We start from the raw sequence: 14780 nt of genomic DNA, 5'->3' as shown, positions 1-14780 counted from the left end.
AACCTCCGAAATGTGTGATTACATGAGTTTCAGAACTTTCAAAGTAAAGGTAGAGAATCAACAGAGACATTTAGCCTCAGTGTTTTTTTTTTTTTTTTAAATTAAAAGTCATTTTATTTTGTAAAACTGCAACAAAATTATATTAGGGAATGCAGGAAATTTGAAATTGTAGAATTTAGGGACCATCTCACAAGTACTCTGGTTTAGTCTGAGTTAGGGACCGTCATACAAGTACATACTGTTAAAATTAAAGGACCTCTCGATGTGTGAACAGGAAAAAAAAAACAAATCTTTTCTGCCATCTTGTGGTTTAGAAAGGTATTTTCAGAGATTCTTAAACCATTCAACGCCACAAACAAAGACACAAGACATGGTGTCAAAATACTTTTAATAATGGAGGTGTCATTTTTATAAGTTAGATGTACATCTCATTAAATTTACATGTATGTTTCATCTTTAAAACAATGAACAAGATTATAAATCAGTGTCAGGAATTCTATGATCAGTTTAATTTATTTTCCTTTGAAACCAGTTTTGAAGTTTAATTTCCTGCAGTGGGAAATTCCAGATTGGAGGATGAAAATAATTTCAAGGTTGTGAATTGATTATTACTCAGGGTTAGTCTGCGTTAGGAATCATCTGACAATTACTAAACTGAGTTAGAAAGGGTGTAGTAATTACTATCAGTTAACCATAGTTAGGGAGCGTATGAAAGATAGGGATTGTTTGACATTTTGTCTGAGTTAGGGACCGTTTAACAATACTCCAGTTTGCCCGTCAGTAAATAAAATTTCAATAAATCCATCTGTATAGATATTTAGTTGGTTAGTAATAGTTTATTTTGGACATGTGAAAATAGAAGAAAGAAATAAGAGAATGTTACAGTTATGGACGGACATTTAAAAAAAAAAAAAAGGTGAAATTTTTCAGATTTCTGCAGCAAAAAATAATAATTCTTGAATTTGCAGCCAACTTGTAATAAATTACGACTTTGTGAGTTCTGAGGAGAACTTATTTTTTATAACTATAACTATTTGTTTCACTAATTATTTATTAAGTCAGATATGGGAAACTGGTGGCTCGGGGGTCACATGTGGCCCTCAGTTCATTAACAACATCAAACACAGCAAATTACAAAAAAAAAAAAGACTTCATAAAAATACCAAAATTATAAACAAAATGACAACAAAAACACACAATATGACCACAAAATACAGGAAATACAGGAAAATACTGCACAAAACAACTCATTGTTGTTTCTAGTATTTAATGCTCAGGTTGGTCTTTATTATAAATGTTGACATGAATGTTGATAATGTGACCCTCGGATCACACAATCACATTTTTGTGATAAATGTTACGCATCTCTGCTCAACATATTTTAGCACGTTTAAAAATATAAGAAACATCAACTAATATACGGATAAATGAAGTAAAAAAAACAATCAATAATTTTTAACACAATTCAAAGTATTTACCAGTTGTAGAAAATGTAACCTTTCTGATCATTATGTTGATGAAAACTAACACAATGATCCTGTGGGTCAGTTATTATGCATCAGTATCAGTAGTTTGCATGTTCTAACACAACACCCAGTGTCACGCTAACCACGCCCACATCCCATTTCGGCCCAATCAGCACAAAGGCCTCTGTCCTCAGCAGGTGGTCTGGAGGATGTTTCACAGCTCCACGGTCCTGAGGTGACCTCGAGACGACACTGCATCCAGAACGCTCTGAGGTAAACACTCGGACCGTTCTGTGGTGCTGCCACAGCACGACCAGTGAGGCTTCCCAGGATGGCCTTTGTGTCCGTGACCACAGCCTTTAAATCCTCCTGCAGGACGACAAACATCAAAACACTTTACATATTTGATTGTAAAAACACAGAAGCAGCAGTCAGAGACTACGAATAATTCACTATTTAAATGCCTAGAGCTGTACTAGTGACGTGTATATAACATAAACATATTTAATGTCAGTAAAACGAACAAAACTGTGGAACTCTACTCACATATCTAAAATTAGAAATGTGTGATAATGCTTTTATTTTAACAAAGGACTCTAAAAATGGCTAAAATCAAGTGTCCACATGAATAGTTTTACCTGTTTCTTGCGTGCCCGTGTTGCCTCTGCCCTATAACTGACTGTATTTAACTGTATTCCTACTGATACCACGGAATACTGTATAACCTCACTTATAAACTCTGCTCCCAAGCAGGAGCGCATTATTTTATTAGTAATGTGATTAATTAAAGGTGAAATGAGCAGAAGGCATAATAAACACAGACAAGGGACAACAATTTGTCATTTTTAACGGTTTTGACTGTTAATTTCTTTTAATTGTGATATTTATGCTATGCTATGCCTAACGCGTGCGGACTGAGATCAATATAAACGTCATATTTCCATGTGTGTTTCCAGGATCTCTGTAGTGCAGTTGTTCCCAGTGCACACAGGGGGGCAGACGTCACATCTTTGTTTTGCTCGTCCTCAGGTGTGAGAATGCCGATTTTCATCTTGGAAAAGTTTCTTTCCTTGCTTGACCTCAGTGGGCGGGGCCTCCGAACCAGAAAGATTTAAGGGCATAACAAATGAATAACAATCAAATTCAGACGCTGCATTTATCAATACCCAATCATTTGTACGCTGGGATTGGTCAGATTTACGAATGTTTCATACGACACAATGTGAACTCACATTTACACCCGTTTTCACGCACAGTTGATAAATGAGGGCCAATGTGTGCACACTACACTGTTGGACACGTCAATTAATAGTATTATTCTTAATCTGTCAGTAGTGATTGATCTGTGGCTCGGTGCTATAGGAACCTCTTTAGATGTTGAAATGTTCATGGAAGTTTTTACAACAATTGCAATGTTTACATGGATCTCTTTGAAGTTTACATGGATCTCTTTGAAGTTTACATGAATCTCTTTGAAGTTTCAACGATGAGACTTTGTATAAAATCTAAAAAAAATCGATTAAAATCATGGACTTGTCTGATTTATATCATGGATAAACTTATCTTTGCTCATGAAACAAACTGTGTTTTTTGTGTTCTTTTCTTTAATTGATGTGAAACCTAGCAGAGTACCTGGCATCGTTCCTGCACATCCACATCGAGCTTCTTTGTTCCCAGCACTGGAACAGAAGGAGCAGCAGTGGAAATTACCAAGATGACGCCGGAGCTTCTTCTTCACACTCAGGATGAACGGAGAACCCTAGAGGAACACAGCGGGAAACAGAACTTCAGTACTTCTGTTGCACCGCCTTCAAAGAAGGAAAGAAGTTTTTTGTTTTGTTTTTATTTTGTGTATTTTTGATGTTAGTTTGTGTATTTTATTGTAATTTTGTATGTTTTTGGAGTCATTTTGTACATTTCTATTATCTAAGTATGTTTATGTTAACATTGTGTGTATTTTCGTTGTTAGTTTGTGTATTTTATAGTAAATTTTGAATATTTTTGCATTAATTTAGTAGATTTTCTGTAATTTAAGTGTATTTCGTTGGTCATTTTGTGTATTTTTGTTCTTAGTTTGTTAATGTTATTGTAATTCTGTATGTTTTTAGAGTAATTTTGTATATTTTCTGTTATTTAAGTGTATTTTTGTTGTAATTTTGTGCATTTTTATTGTTAATTTGTGTATTTTATTGTAATTTTGTACATTTTTGGAGTCATTTTGCCTATTTCAATTATTTAAGTATACATTTTTTGTCATTTTGTGTATTTCTGTTGGTAGTTTTCTGTATGAAATTGTAATTTTGTTGATTTTTGTTTTCATTTTCTGTATTGTTGTTCTCCTTTTTGTGTATGTCACTGTAATTTGAGGGTTTTTTGGAGTCTCTTTATATAAATTTTAAGTAATTTCGTGTATTGACTTTGAGGGCTGCACCAGTCGCTCACATTGGTTCTAAATCTAAATCAAACTGGCTCCGGTTCGTTCCCAGAGATCCGTACCTTGACGTGTTGCGCTCTGACACAGACCCACACAGAGTAAATTCCTGGTTCCTCAGGCGTGTACGAGACGCTGTAGGATCCGTCCTCGTTGTCGGTCACGGTCGCCTCCACCGTGCTGAGGAAAAACAGGAAAGTACACACAATCACTGTTTAAGAGAGACGACACAAACGCACATCAAACATAGAAAAACGTTAAGCACTCGTCTTTAAAAACGTGTAAAAATGTAACTTAAACGTTTATCTGTTGAAATGAATTATCATTCATGGTTTCTTTTTAACATACTATAATTAATTGTCTTTATATTCAATAATTCTATTCATAAAATATATTTAGGTCAACTTATTCGCTGCCTTTTTCAGGGGCATGATAAAACAGTTTTAGAACATTTAATTTCAACTAAATCTAAATCTAACAACAACACAACCAAGTACGTAAGAAGAGACAAAACAGATGAAATCACCAAACAGTAAGAATTTCTGTGAATGCAACCATGTCGGAAATGAACTGAATAAATAAAAAATAAAAAAATTAACACTAAAAAAGACAATTTGAGCAAAATATACAAAATTGAAATAATTAACAAACAAGAATAATTCTATTTTAAATATTAAACCTCATACACATTAAACAACTCATATACATATACCTAATAAATCAAATAAAGCAGACACAATAGACCGCTAAATGATAAATATTAATGAATCGATCAATAGTCTTGAACATACTTTGTATTGCTTTATATCAGTAGTAAATGTCATCTTTAACTAATTACAATAAATGATAGTTTGGTTTCTAAATGTAAAACCATCTTCTAATTAAAACAATACTGTTAGATGTAAACTCATACATTTCTTCATGTACCGTATTTTTCGGACTATAAGGCACACTTAAAATCCTTTCATTTTCTCAAAAATTACAGTGCGCCTTATAATCAGGTGTGCCTTATGTATGAAATTAATGTCAAAATGTTTTAGTACAACTTTGGTAAACTATGAAGCTGCACCACTTGATGGATTTTTGTAGCTTCAGGGCTACCGTAGTCAGACGCCTCGTGGAGTGATGTGTACCAGTACTGTGCTTCAACATACTGAACTGAAAAAGTGAGTGTAATGTTTTATATTTTATGTGTTAAACCTGAACAATGTTGAGAATTATTGTTAATGAGTTGAATAAAGTTTGACTTATCTGACTATTTTGTTTCGCTTAATGAGCCTTAATAATAATAATAATAATAATAATAATAATAATAATAATAATAATAATAATAATAATAATAATAATAATAATAACAACAACAAACCGGTGCACCTTATGTATGAAAATAGACCCGGTCAGACCCATTTACTGATAGTGTGCCTTATAATCCGGTGCGCCTAATAGTCCAAAAAATACGGTATGTACTGTATGTCTTTATCTCTGATGAGCTCATGTTTGACCCTGACAATCACATGTGCCAGCCATGGGAAGAGAAACCCTAGATAACAACATAGAATAAAAATGCTGAGAAATCTACGTTGGGGCCCAGGAGTGAGCCGCCCTGAGGCCTCTGACGACGTCTGTCTGTATGCAATCTCAGGTACTGAACACGAGAATATCTCAAAACTCTAACATGACCAATGTTTACAAATGTATGAAGGGTTGATGTTCTTCAAAGCTGCAGTTGTTTTATGTGAGCTTGTGTGTGTTTGTTAAGTTAAGTTTTACATGCGTGCGTGAAGCGTTTATGTACTCGAAAAAATTCAACAAGCACATAAACTTGTTAAAAATCTCACTTAAAAGCATGATGTCATCAAATCAGGTTGTTCAATGGAAGCTTCAGTAAAAGGTACATTTCATTTTATACATTGAGCACATAAAGTCACGTACATAAAGTCAAGACATGTAGAGAACTGAAATGACTTTTCTCTCGGCTCACATAATTTACAAACAAGTATTTGTTTCAAACACTTTGAAACATTCCACATGAGCACAAAAAGTGTATCTTCAATTGAAAAGAATATATTTCTGTCCCTTTAAGGGCTTTGTAAAGAGAGACCAATGCATGAGTAGCAAAGATTCACATTCCTGTAATACCGATGTTTCTCCAGTCAGACGGGACATGGAGTCAAACAGCTGCTCTGTGACCTTTGACCTCATCTAAACAGAGTAGAAACCAGAGCTGATGATGAAACGTCTCGTTCCTTCTCTAATACCTCAGCTCTATGATAGAAAGATCAGAACACTCACCAACTCTTCTTGTCCTTGTTGACGATGCTGACCTGGACGTTTTCTCCACCTCTGATGATCCGATCTCCCACCGAGTCCCGACATTCCAGAGTGAAGCTGCCCTTTTCTCCCACTGTGGCGTGTTGAAGACCTGGAACAGGAACCAGCATTTATCACACGTTCATTTACAGCAAATTCTCTTCATTTTATATTCACGTTAAACGTAGTTTTAGTTACGACATTCAAAGCAAAACGTGACCTGTAGACAGGGTTGGGGTCAATTATAATTGTAATCACATAACTGATAATTAACAGTGACGTGCCGTGACCACTAGGGTTGGGTGGGCACGTTGCAAATCAAGACCACCAATAACAATTTCATATGTTTCTGCTGTCAAGTGTTAATTCAATTCAAATCAATTTTATTTGTATAAAGCAATTTCCAACAAAGTCATTTCAATGCGCTTATCAAAATATAAAATTCATAATAAGAAAGAAAAAACCCAACAAGATCCACATGAACAAGTGTTTAGCCATATAACAAAATCAACATCATAAACACCATTAAAGAAACATAAAGAGTTATTTAATATAGCCTCCATACTCTCCAACAACATATATCTCATGACACGACAGCACATCTGTTGTTTGTGTTGGAAACACAGAAACACAGAGAAAATGACAACAACTTAGAACAGCCTCAGTGAGGATCATCCACAAAGTCAATCCTTCCTTTTGTTCCATTCACTGTGAAAAGTATGAAACATGTTCTGACCTTACCTTTGCTGAAGGTCTGGTAACTCAGGTGTTGGTCTCCATCTTTTAAAAGCTGTCGTTTTTCCTCAAAACAAAGTTTCTCTATCATCTCTAGCGCTGTCACCCGCCCACTAGTTAAAGAACGTAGCAGCAGCGGTCATGTGTCATCTATTCACTAATGTGCTGTGAACTTACCTATAGCATTTAGCAGAGCGCAGTTACGCGTAAAGGCAGCTCTCTACGCTGCCTTTACGCGTAAATTGATGTCACATTGGGGACCTGACTGAGCATGCGCAAACACGTAAACTCACGCAATGAGAACGGAGGCAGAAGAGCGACGTGCCTTTGGGAGGGGGCGTGGCCTCCCTCTGCCTTACAGCGGAGCGAAAAAAAAAAAAAAAAAAGACTGCAGCTGGTCCAGGAAACAGCGCTGTTTAGTAATTTGGGCTATGAAACGCACAAAATGCGGACACTTTCAAACTTATAGGTACTGTAGGCTATTGGAAATGGAAAAATAAATAATTTATAATTAAAAAAAAAAAAAAAAAATTATAATTAAATAATCAAAATATCAATTCACCCTTGGGTAGGCACTGCCTACCTTGCCTACCCTGACGGCACGTCACTGATAATTAAGTACAGTTATGACGTACTTACAATTGTAATTGTATTTGGGAAAAACTGTTGCTGTTGTAATCATATGTATTTGAGTTGAGATAATTGACTTTGTAATTGTAATTGGCATGGAAATTCGAGAAAAACTGTATTCATTTTCATTCATACCATTTAATTAAACGCAAACCTGAAAACCACGTTACAGTTCTATAGTTTACACATACGTAGTTAATTATTAAAATATGTTTCAAATCAATTGTTTCCTCAACCTGTCAATTCTCTTGAGGATAATTTTACCATAAAAAAAATTAATAATAAATCGAAGGCTATATTGACTGAAAAGAAGGCCCATGCGCCCACATCAAAAATAATTTGTTGTCCTTTTGTGTACTTATCTGTTATATTTGTGTATTTTTAGTTGTCTTGTCTGTTCTTTTGTTAATTTTGTGTATTTCTGTTGCTATTTTATATATTTCTGTCTTACATTTGTGTATTTTTGTTGTCTTGCAGACTTTAGCTCTGCTTTTGATATTGTTATGATCCGTTCATTATTTGCCAGTTTAAACTTTCCTACTTTTTAAATTAAATAACACCAACCCCCCTCTCCCCATTTCTTACTTTTACTTAATTCTTACTTTTAAGACACTTTTTATTGACATTTTGAACCATTTTTATCACTTTTTCTGTCCGTTTTTGGCCACTCTAATTTTCAACTTTTAACCAATTTCTATAGTTTTTATTTCACCACCTTTTCCACCATTTTTGGTCACTTTTAACCCATTTTATTTATGATCTTTAAGATGACTAAATACTATGGCATAAATAATAATAAACTTCATGAATAACAGTGGATATTATTCAGATGAATAAATAAATGTGGTTATCACAGATTCATAGAACAATGGACCATCATTTTACTGACTTTATGGATGGACCCCAAAAATCTCTCCCCTTGATTCCCCCTCATAGATGGTCCTGTCTCCACATGACTGTTCTTCAATGTTCATGTCTGTGTTCAACCACCTTCAGGTACAGTGGGGGTCCCCACTCTCTGGAACCTTTATTTTGGCGGTCACGTACCTTCACCTTCCAACGTGCACCTGTTGACATCCACCATTTTGGCGTTGATCACTCCGACCAATGGGAATCCGTCCACCTCTCCTGCAGGCTCTCGAGGCAGGAAGCAGATGCCGCTTCCGTCGTCTGGGGCGACAGTTGCTAGGCGACGGTCCAGACTGTTCTCCATCAGGCTAGTGAGTCGTGTGAGCGTCACACCTTTAGCGCTCAGTATCTCAGCGTCAGAGCCACGGTTCAGCAGCCTCTCAGCGAAGTCCACGCTGTGCTGCACGTCAGAGTGAGTCTGTCTCAGCTGCGCCCCCTGCAGCTGGAGCTGGTTACTGCAACACACACACCACACACACGAGGGACAAACACTTTGAGTTCAGACCGTCTGTGCAGCGGCTGTTTCATATTCCTTTAAAACGCCCTCATTTTGATAGTGTCTCGTCAGGTGAAGGACAAACCTCCTCAATAGTCTAGGAATCCTTTTTTTAGTGTTTTATGTGTTTTTGAATCACTTCATACATTTTTGTTGTTGTGTAGTTTTGTTTTTGGATTTAATTTGGTGTGATTTTGCAGGAATATTTTGTCATTTTGTTGTTGTTTTGTGTTCATTTGTGTTTTTGGAGTCATTTTGTACATGCTATGTATCAGAGATGGGCAACTTCTATCACGGGGCCACAAAAATGTGATTGCGTCTGATCCGAGGGCCACATTTTCAATTTGTCCTGGTCCCTTCATACCGGAGCTCTTGTCAAAACAGCTCAGCAGCGCGTGCACTTTTTGCGTCGGATGAAGGAGCACACCTCCCTCCTCCTATTCTCACCACCTTCTACAGAGGCACTATAAAGAGCCTACTGGCCACCTGGTCTGGTGCCTGCAGTGTCTCCGACTGGAAGTTCCTGCAGATTGGTGAGGACGGCAAAAAAGAAAATCATCAGGACTTCACTTCCTCCCATCCAGGAGGTCACAACCAGGACTCAGAAAATCAGCAAAGACACCTCCTACCCCCACCGTGGACTGTTTTCGCTGCTGGACTCTGGAAAGAGGTTTCACAGCCTCCACGAGGTTCCACGCATGCACACACACACACGCACGCACTTTAAAAAAAAAAAAAACTACTTGTAAATACTTGCTGCTGTTTTTTATCCTGCAATACAAGCCAATGCAACAAAATGTATTTCTTATCTGTACTGTAAAGTTGAAGTTTGAATGACAATAAAGAAAGTCTAAGTCTAATATTCTTGTCAGCATTTAGAATATTGACCTGAGCATTAATACAGGCTGGAAAACACACATTTTGTGTGTTTTTAGATTCATTTTGTAGATTTTCTCATCAATTTGGCAAATTTCTGTTGTCTTTTTGTGTGTTTTTCAAGTCATTGTGTGTTTTTGTTATATTTCTTCTGTCCTTGTTGTCATTTTATATAGTTTTCTGTCATTTTGTATATGTTGTTGTTTTTGTTGTCATGTTGTGTGTTTAAGTGGTTGTTTAGTGTGTCTTTATCATTTTGTGTGTTTTCTGATTTTTTTTTTGTATTGTTATTGTTCGTCATATAACTTCCAACCTCATGAATTACAATTTTGTTTTGGGGGCCGCACAAAATTAGACCAAGGGCCGCATGTGGCCCCCAAGCCACAAGTTGCCTATGTCTGGTACATATTGTTGTTGTGTCGTGACTTTTTTGGGTTCATTTTGGAATTTTTGTTGTCGCTTTGTGTGTTTTTAGAGTGTATTGTTTTAATGGCATCTTTTTAGGTGAGGGATAAGGAAACTTGCAGATGACTCCCCATCCCACAAGCATTGATTAGCTTAGCATGTAGCAGTGCAGGCTGAGCTAAGGGGAAAGGGGCAGGGCTACATTTTCATTTCTTTTAATTAGTTCAGGTTTTCCTATAGCAACTGATAAAAAGACATGAGACATTTGCTAATATTATCAGATAAGTGAATTTTCGTGCATTGCTACTACTTTTAGTGCTTTTGAGCGTGTTTGTACCTGTGCTGAACACGCAGCTCGTCCAGGCGATGCAGCAAAGACACACAGTGAGTTTCCACAGCAGTGGCGTAACTTCGAGCAAACGCTCTCACCTCATTGGCTGCTGCTTCAACACGAGCCTGCAGAGCGTCCTGAGACGCCTCCACCTGCAGCGTATAGTGATAAAATACACAAAAAAACTTCATAACAATAAATAATTATCTACTTTTATTTTAGAATGCATTTTTATTGAAATGACTTGTTCTAACCTTGAGCAGCGACTCCTCCAGCTGCTCCAGCCTCGGTCGAAGGTGAACAGAAACCATCTGTCGGATGTGGTCTCCATGGCGATGGATGACGTCCCCCGTGGGGCAGCAACGATGGTCGCGATGCAGCGAGGCAGAGCACTCCACGCACACGGGGCGGTCGCAAGGCGGGCAGAAGAGGCGGAGCTCCTGTCCTGGGTGGAGCGGGCAGAGGACGGAGCGACACAGACGACCTTCGACCTTCAGCTCCGCCAGAGTCTGAACGGAGTGGGACGACGTTCGCTTCTGTCTCCTGAGGACGGATTAAAGCGTTCCACGAACTTCAGAAAAACTCAGCCACAAGAAAACAAGGAACACCAGATGGAGAGCTCAAAGTTCTGCATTTTTTCTGCTCCCAAAATTAAAGAGATGAACAAGTATGTCTCGCAGTCATTAGTTGTGTTTCAATTACAGTTTTTTGCAGAACAAAAACAAATATTTCTAAAAGTTAATAAGTTAATTGCGTAAAAATGTGACAGTGCTTTTGCGATACATTTCAATATGGGTTAGATAGTCAGCTTTAACCATACATTTATATGGAAACGTCTGAAAAATCTCCTCATGAAAGAATAAAAACATATGTGAGTGTTTTTTTTTTAATTCAGATGTTTCCATTACCAGCTTTTATTGAACTATTTAGATTTTGGCGCTTTTTCAAGGGTAATTGAAACAGCTACTGTTAAGGCTGTATGTGTCAGATCACGCCATTCGTTCAGGCAACAGGCAACACAGTATGCTAACCTTATCAACCCACACCTTGTTCACACTCCTCTGCCTATTCAAACACATGTAAAACAAGTTCGGATGAACTACGCACCAAATACCACGTACCAAGTTCCCGAGGATTCAGTCAATGACTCGATTCCCACCGAGTAAAAAAATGATATGTGTCCAATCAGAATCAGAATCAGAATTCCTTTATTAATCCCAGGGGGAAATTGCTTAAGGAGCAGCTGTAACAGGCAGTATGCACGGTGGCGCATGCGCACTAAGACTAAGACCAATGATTCGGTACCAACTGTCGCAATATTTGACTCACAAATAAATTAGAAAACAACTTTAATGAAAATTGCATAAAAAGGGGAGTGGACCTAAACCCCTTTGGTCAGGATTCATTTAGCTCTTAAAATACTTAAAGTACATGCTTTTTCTTTTTTATTGTAATGTACAAGATCTCTGAAAACATGTGACATGTGTTCTAAATGTTTATAATTATCGAAAATAAAGTACGACTACTACTACTACTATGTTCCCATAGCCGGTAGCCTGGCCTAAAAACTGAAAAAGTTTGATGGATAAATATTATTTTAATTCATTTTTTAAGGCTCAACTTCATAAAAATAAGCTTAGTTTAGTAGATCTGAACTTTTAATTTGAACCAAACTAAAAAGAAAATATATTTTATCTGTGCTCGATTTGAATCCTGTTAGACCTCCTCTGCTCCTCCTACAGATAAACCCTGTCATTAGTAGATGTTTCTGACACGTCACAACAAGTGAATGTACATGTAGCACAATCTACTGAGCTCTGCTCTGCAGAAACACTCATCAAAATAACTTATAGTAAATAGTAATTCATTTTACAAATATTTTTTGTATTTCTTCCTTTGGAAAATATCAAATCAATCAATCAATCAAACTTTATTGATAAAGCACCTTTTTATAAATGCACTTGTAGTAAAAGTGATTAACAGAAGTTAAAATAATAAAAAGGTTTAAAGACTAATGCACACATAATTACTTTAATAAAATAATTTTAAAAATGACAAATAAGAAAGAGTCAGATAATCAGAGAAGGGAAGTATTTAGAAAATGTAAAACACAAAATGATCAACATAAAAATGATAAAGCACTACAACTACATAAACGACTGACACCGTACTAGGGTCACATTAAAATAAAATAAAATCCTGAGCACTATAAAATATTACGATTTTAATCTAGAAATATTACAAGTTTATTCTCGAAATATTATGACTTTAGTCTCAAAATATTCCATATTTAATCTCATAAAATTATGTTTATTCTCGAAATATAGCAACTTTAATCTCGTAGCGCGCAGATTTTTTATTTTATTGTAATGTGACGCTAATATGCTGTCGTAGACATTTTCAGCTCCTCTGAGATCATGTTCCACCGTCTCGTAGCATAAAAATGTATCGTATCGATCTCATGAACCTGACATCGTGTATCGTTTCGTATGGTGTACGCAATGTATCGCCCCACCCCTGGTGTTGATATTGTTTTGCTTTGAGCCTGATTGAGTTGAGTAAGTTAGTAATTAAGTAGCGTAATAAAGTAGTTCTGATTGAGTAGCGTTACATGGAGTTAATTAATAGTTATTAGTAGTGTAATAAAGTAGTTCCGGTACCCGTGGGTCTGACTGAGTAGAGTTAAATAGAGTTAATTATAATTAATTGTTATTAGTAGTGTAATAAAGTAGTTCCGGTACCCGTGGGTCTGACTGAGTAGAGTTAAATAGAGTTAATTATAATTAATTGTTATTAGTAGTGTAATAAAGTAGTTCCGGTACCTGTGGGCTTGGCAGCAGAACTCACACAGGTGGACGCAGCACACCTCACAGCGCGCGCGCTCCTCCTTCCCCGCACAGGTCGCACTGCAGCGGGCCGCCGCTCTCCACGCTCTCCCGGAACATTTCATCCAGAGCCAGGTGGTCGGTGCTCAGCCCAGCAGGTCCACACGGAGGGAGCTCCACCTCAGAGTCGCAGTCCGGACACAGCACCGTCACGGAGCTCCCGAACCGCTCCGGTTCTCCGGGACCGACCGACGTGGAGAACGACTCCAGCCGAGCGATGCAGTCCGAGCAGAAGGTGTGAAGGCAGGGAAGGATCTTAGGGTCCCGGTACCGGTTGGAGCAGACCCTGCAGACAGCCTTAGCGTTTTCCTTCTTCTCATGCTGGGACATTCTCGGTTTTAAAGTGTTTTTTTCAGCCCCAAAGACCGACAGAAGGTAGAGAAAATAGTTCCTCTAAACTTTGTTGAAACTCCTTCACTGGGAAACACGAGACCACCCAGTGTCCGCGTGGTCCTAAAGTTCACCAAGTCACCGTCAACAGGATTTTCTCATTTTTTAGAGTCACGCTGTCAGAAAACAAAGAATAAACAACATAGAAAAGGAATAAAATAAAACAAAAGGTACATAATTAAGTAAAAGACTATTAATTAAATAGGAATTAATTGTTAAATACAAGTGCACACCTCCAGGAAATAAAACAATAAAAATATAATACAGATAAATACAGTATAGTACAGTGACCATCTATATGAGAATAAAGTCACAACACTATAAGAGTAAGGGAGTTTTTTTGTTGTTGTTTTTTTTTCAATCTTGGGGTCGTAACCCCATGTGGGGTTGTTTGAAATGTCTAGTAATTGATCAAAATAATTACTGAATAAAATGTGTTTTAAAAATGTAAATCATTTTTCAAGTAAAAACACAACACTCAATCTTAAACAACTATAGTCTGTACTTCCAGGTTCTCAAATGTAAATCTAGTTCAAATAAAATGCAGTTTCAAAATAAATAAAGGGATAAAGGAAGAAAAAAAAAAAATAGTGTAAAAATATCTGAGCTTGCGCAAAATTTGTCCTAAAGGAAGCATATAAAGGCTAAACAGAAGGGGTCCAAGAACAGAGCCCTGAGGAACCCCACAGGACATTGGTAATCTGTCAGATTCAAAGTTTCCAATGCTTACAAAATAACTTCACTCCTCCAAGTAGGACTTAAACCATTGTACTACTTTTCCATTTAGTTCAACCCATGTTTACAATCTGTGCCACAAAATTGTATGATCTACAGTGACAAATGCAGCACTTAGATCCAATAGAATGAGAACAGATACTTTTCCTGAATCAGTGTTCAACCTTATGTCATTGATCAC

At 37.0% G+C, this 14780-nt stretch overlaps 1 protein-coding gene across 1 annotated transcript; it reads right to left on the bottom strand.

Moving 5' to 3' along the window:
* Nucleotides 1-492: 492 nt before the first annotated feature.
* trim45 (tripartite motif containing 45) lies at nucleotides 493-13884 on the bottom strand. The gene is given in 9 exon segments (XM_028436246.1): nucleotides 493-1835; nucleotides 3099-3225; nucleotides 3963-4077; nucleotides 6190-6319; nucleotides 8620-8936; nucleotides 10596-10741; nucleotides 10844-11132; nucleotides 13412-13480; nucleotides 13482-13884. Coding segments are annotated over 9 exon segments (1671 nt in total). The 5' UTR covers nucleotides 13805-13884; the 3' UTR covers nucleotides 493-1680.
* Between the last annotated feature and the right edge of the window lie 896 nt (nucleotides 13885-14780).

The sequence above is a fragment of the Gouania willdenowi genome, chromosome 21, assembly GCF_900634775.1.
Source record: "Gouania willdenowi chromosome 21, fGouWil2.1, whole genome shotgun sequence".
NCBI lineage: Eukaryota > Metazoa > Chordata > Actinopteri > Blenniiformes > Gobiesocidae > Gouania > Gouania willdenowi.
Note: the sequence above shows the minus strand (reverse complement) of the source record. Positions and strands in the feature narration are given on the sequence as shown.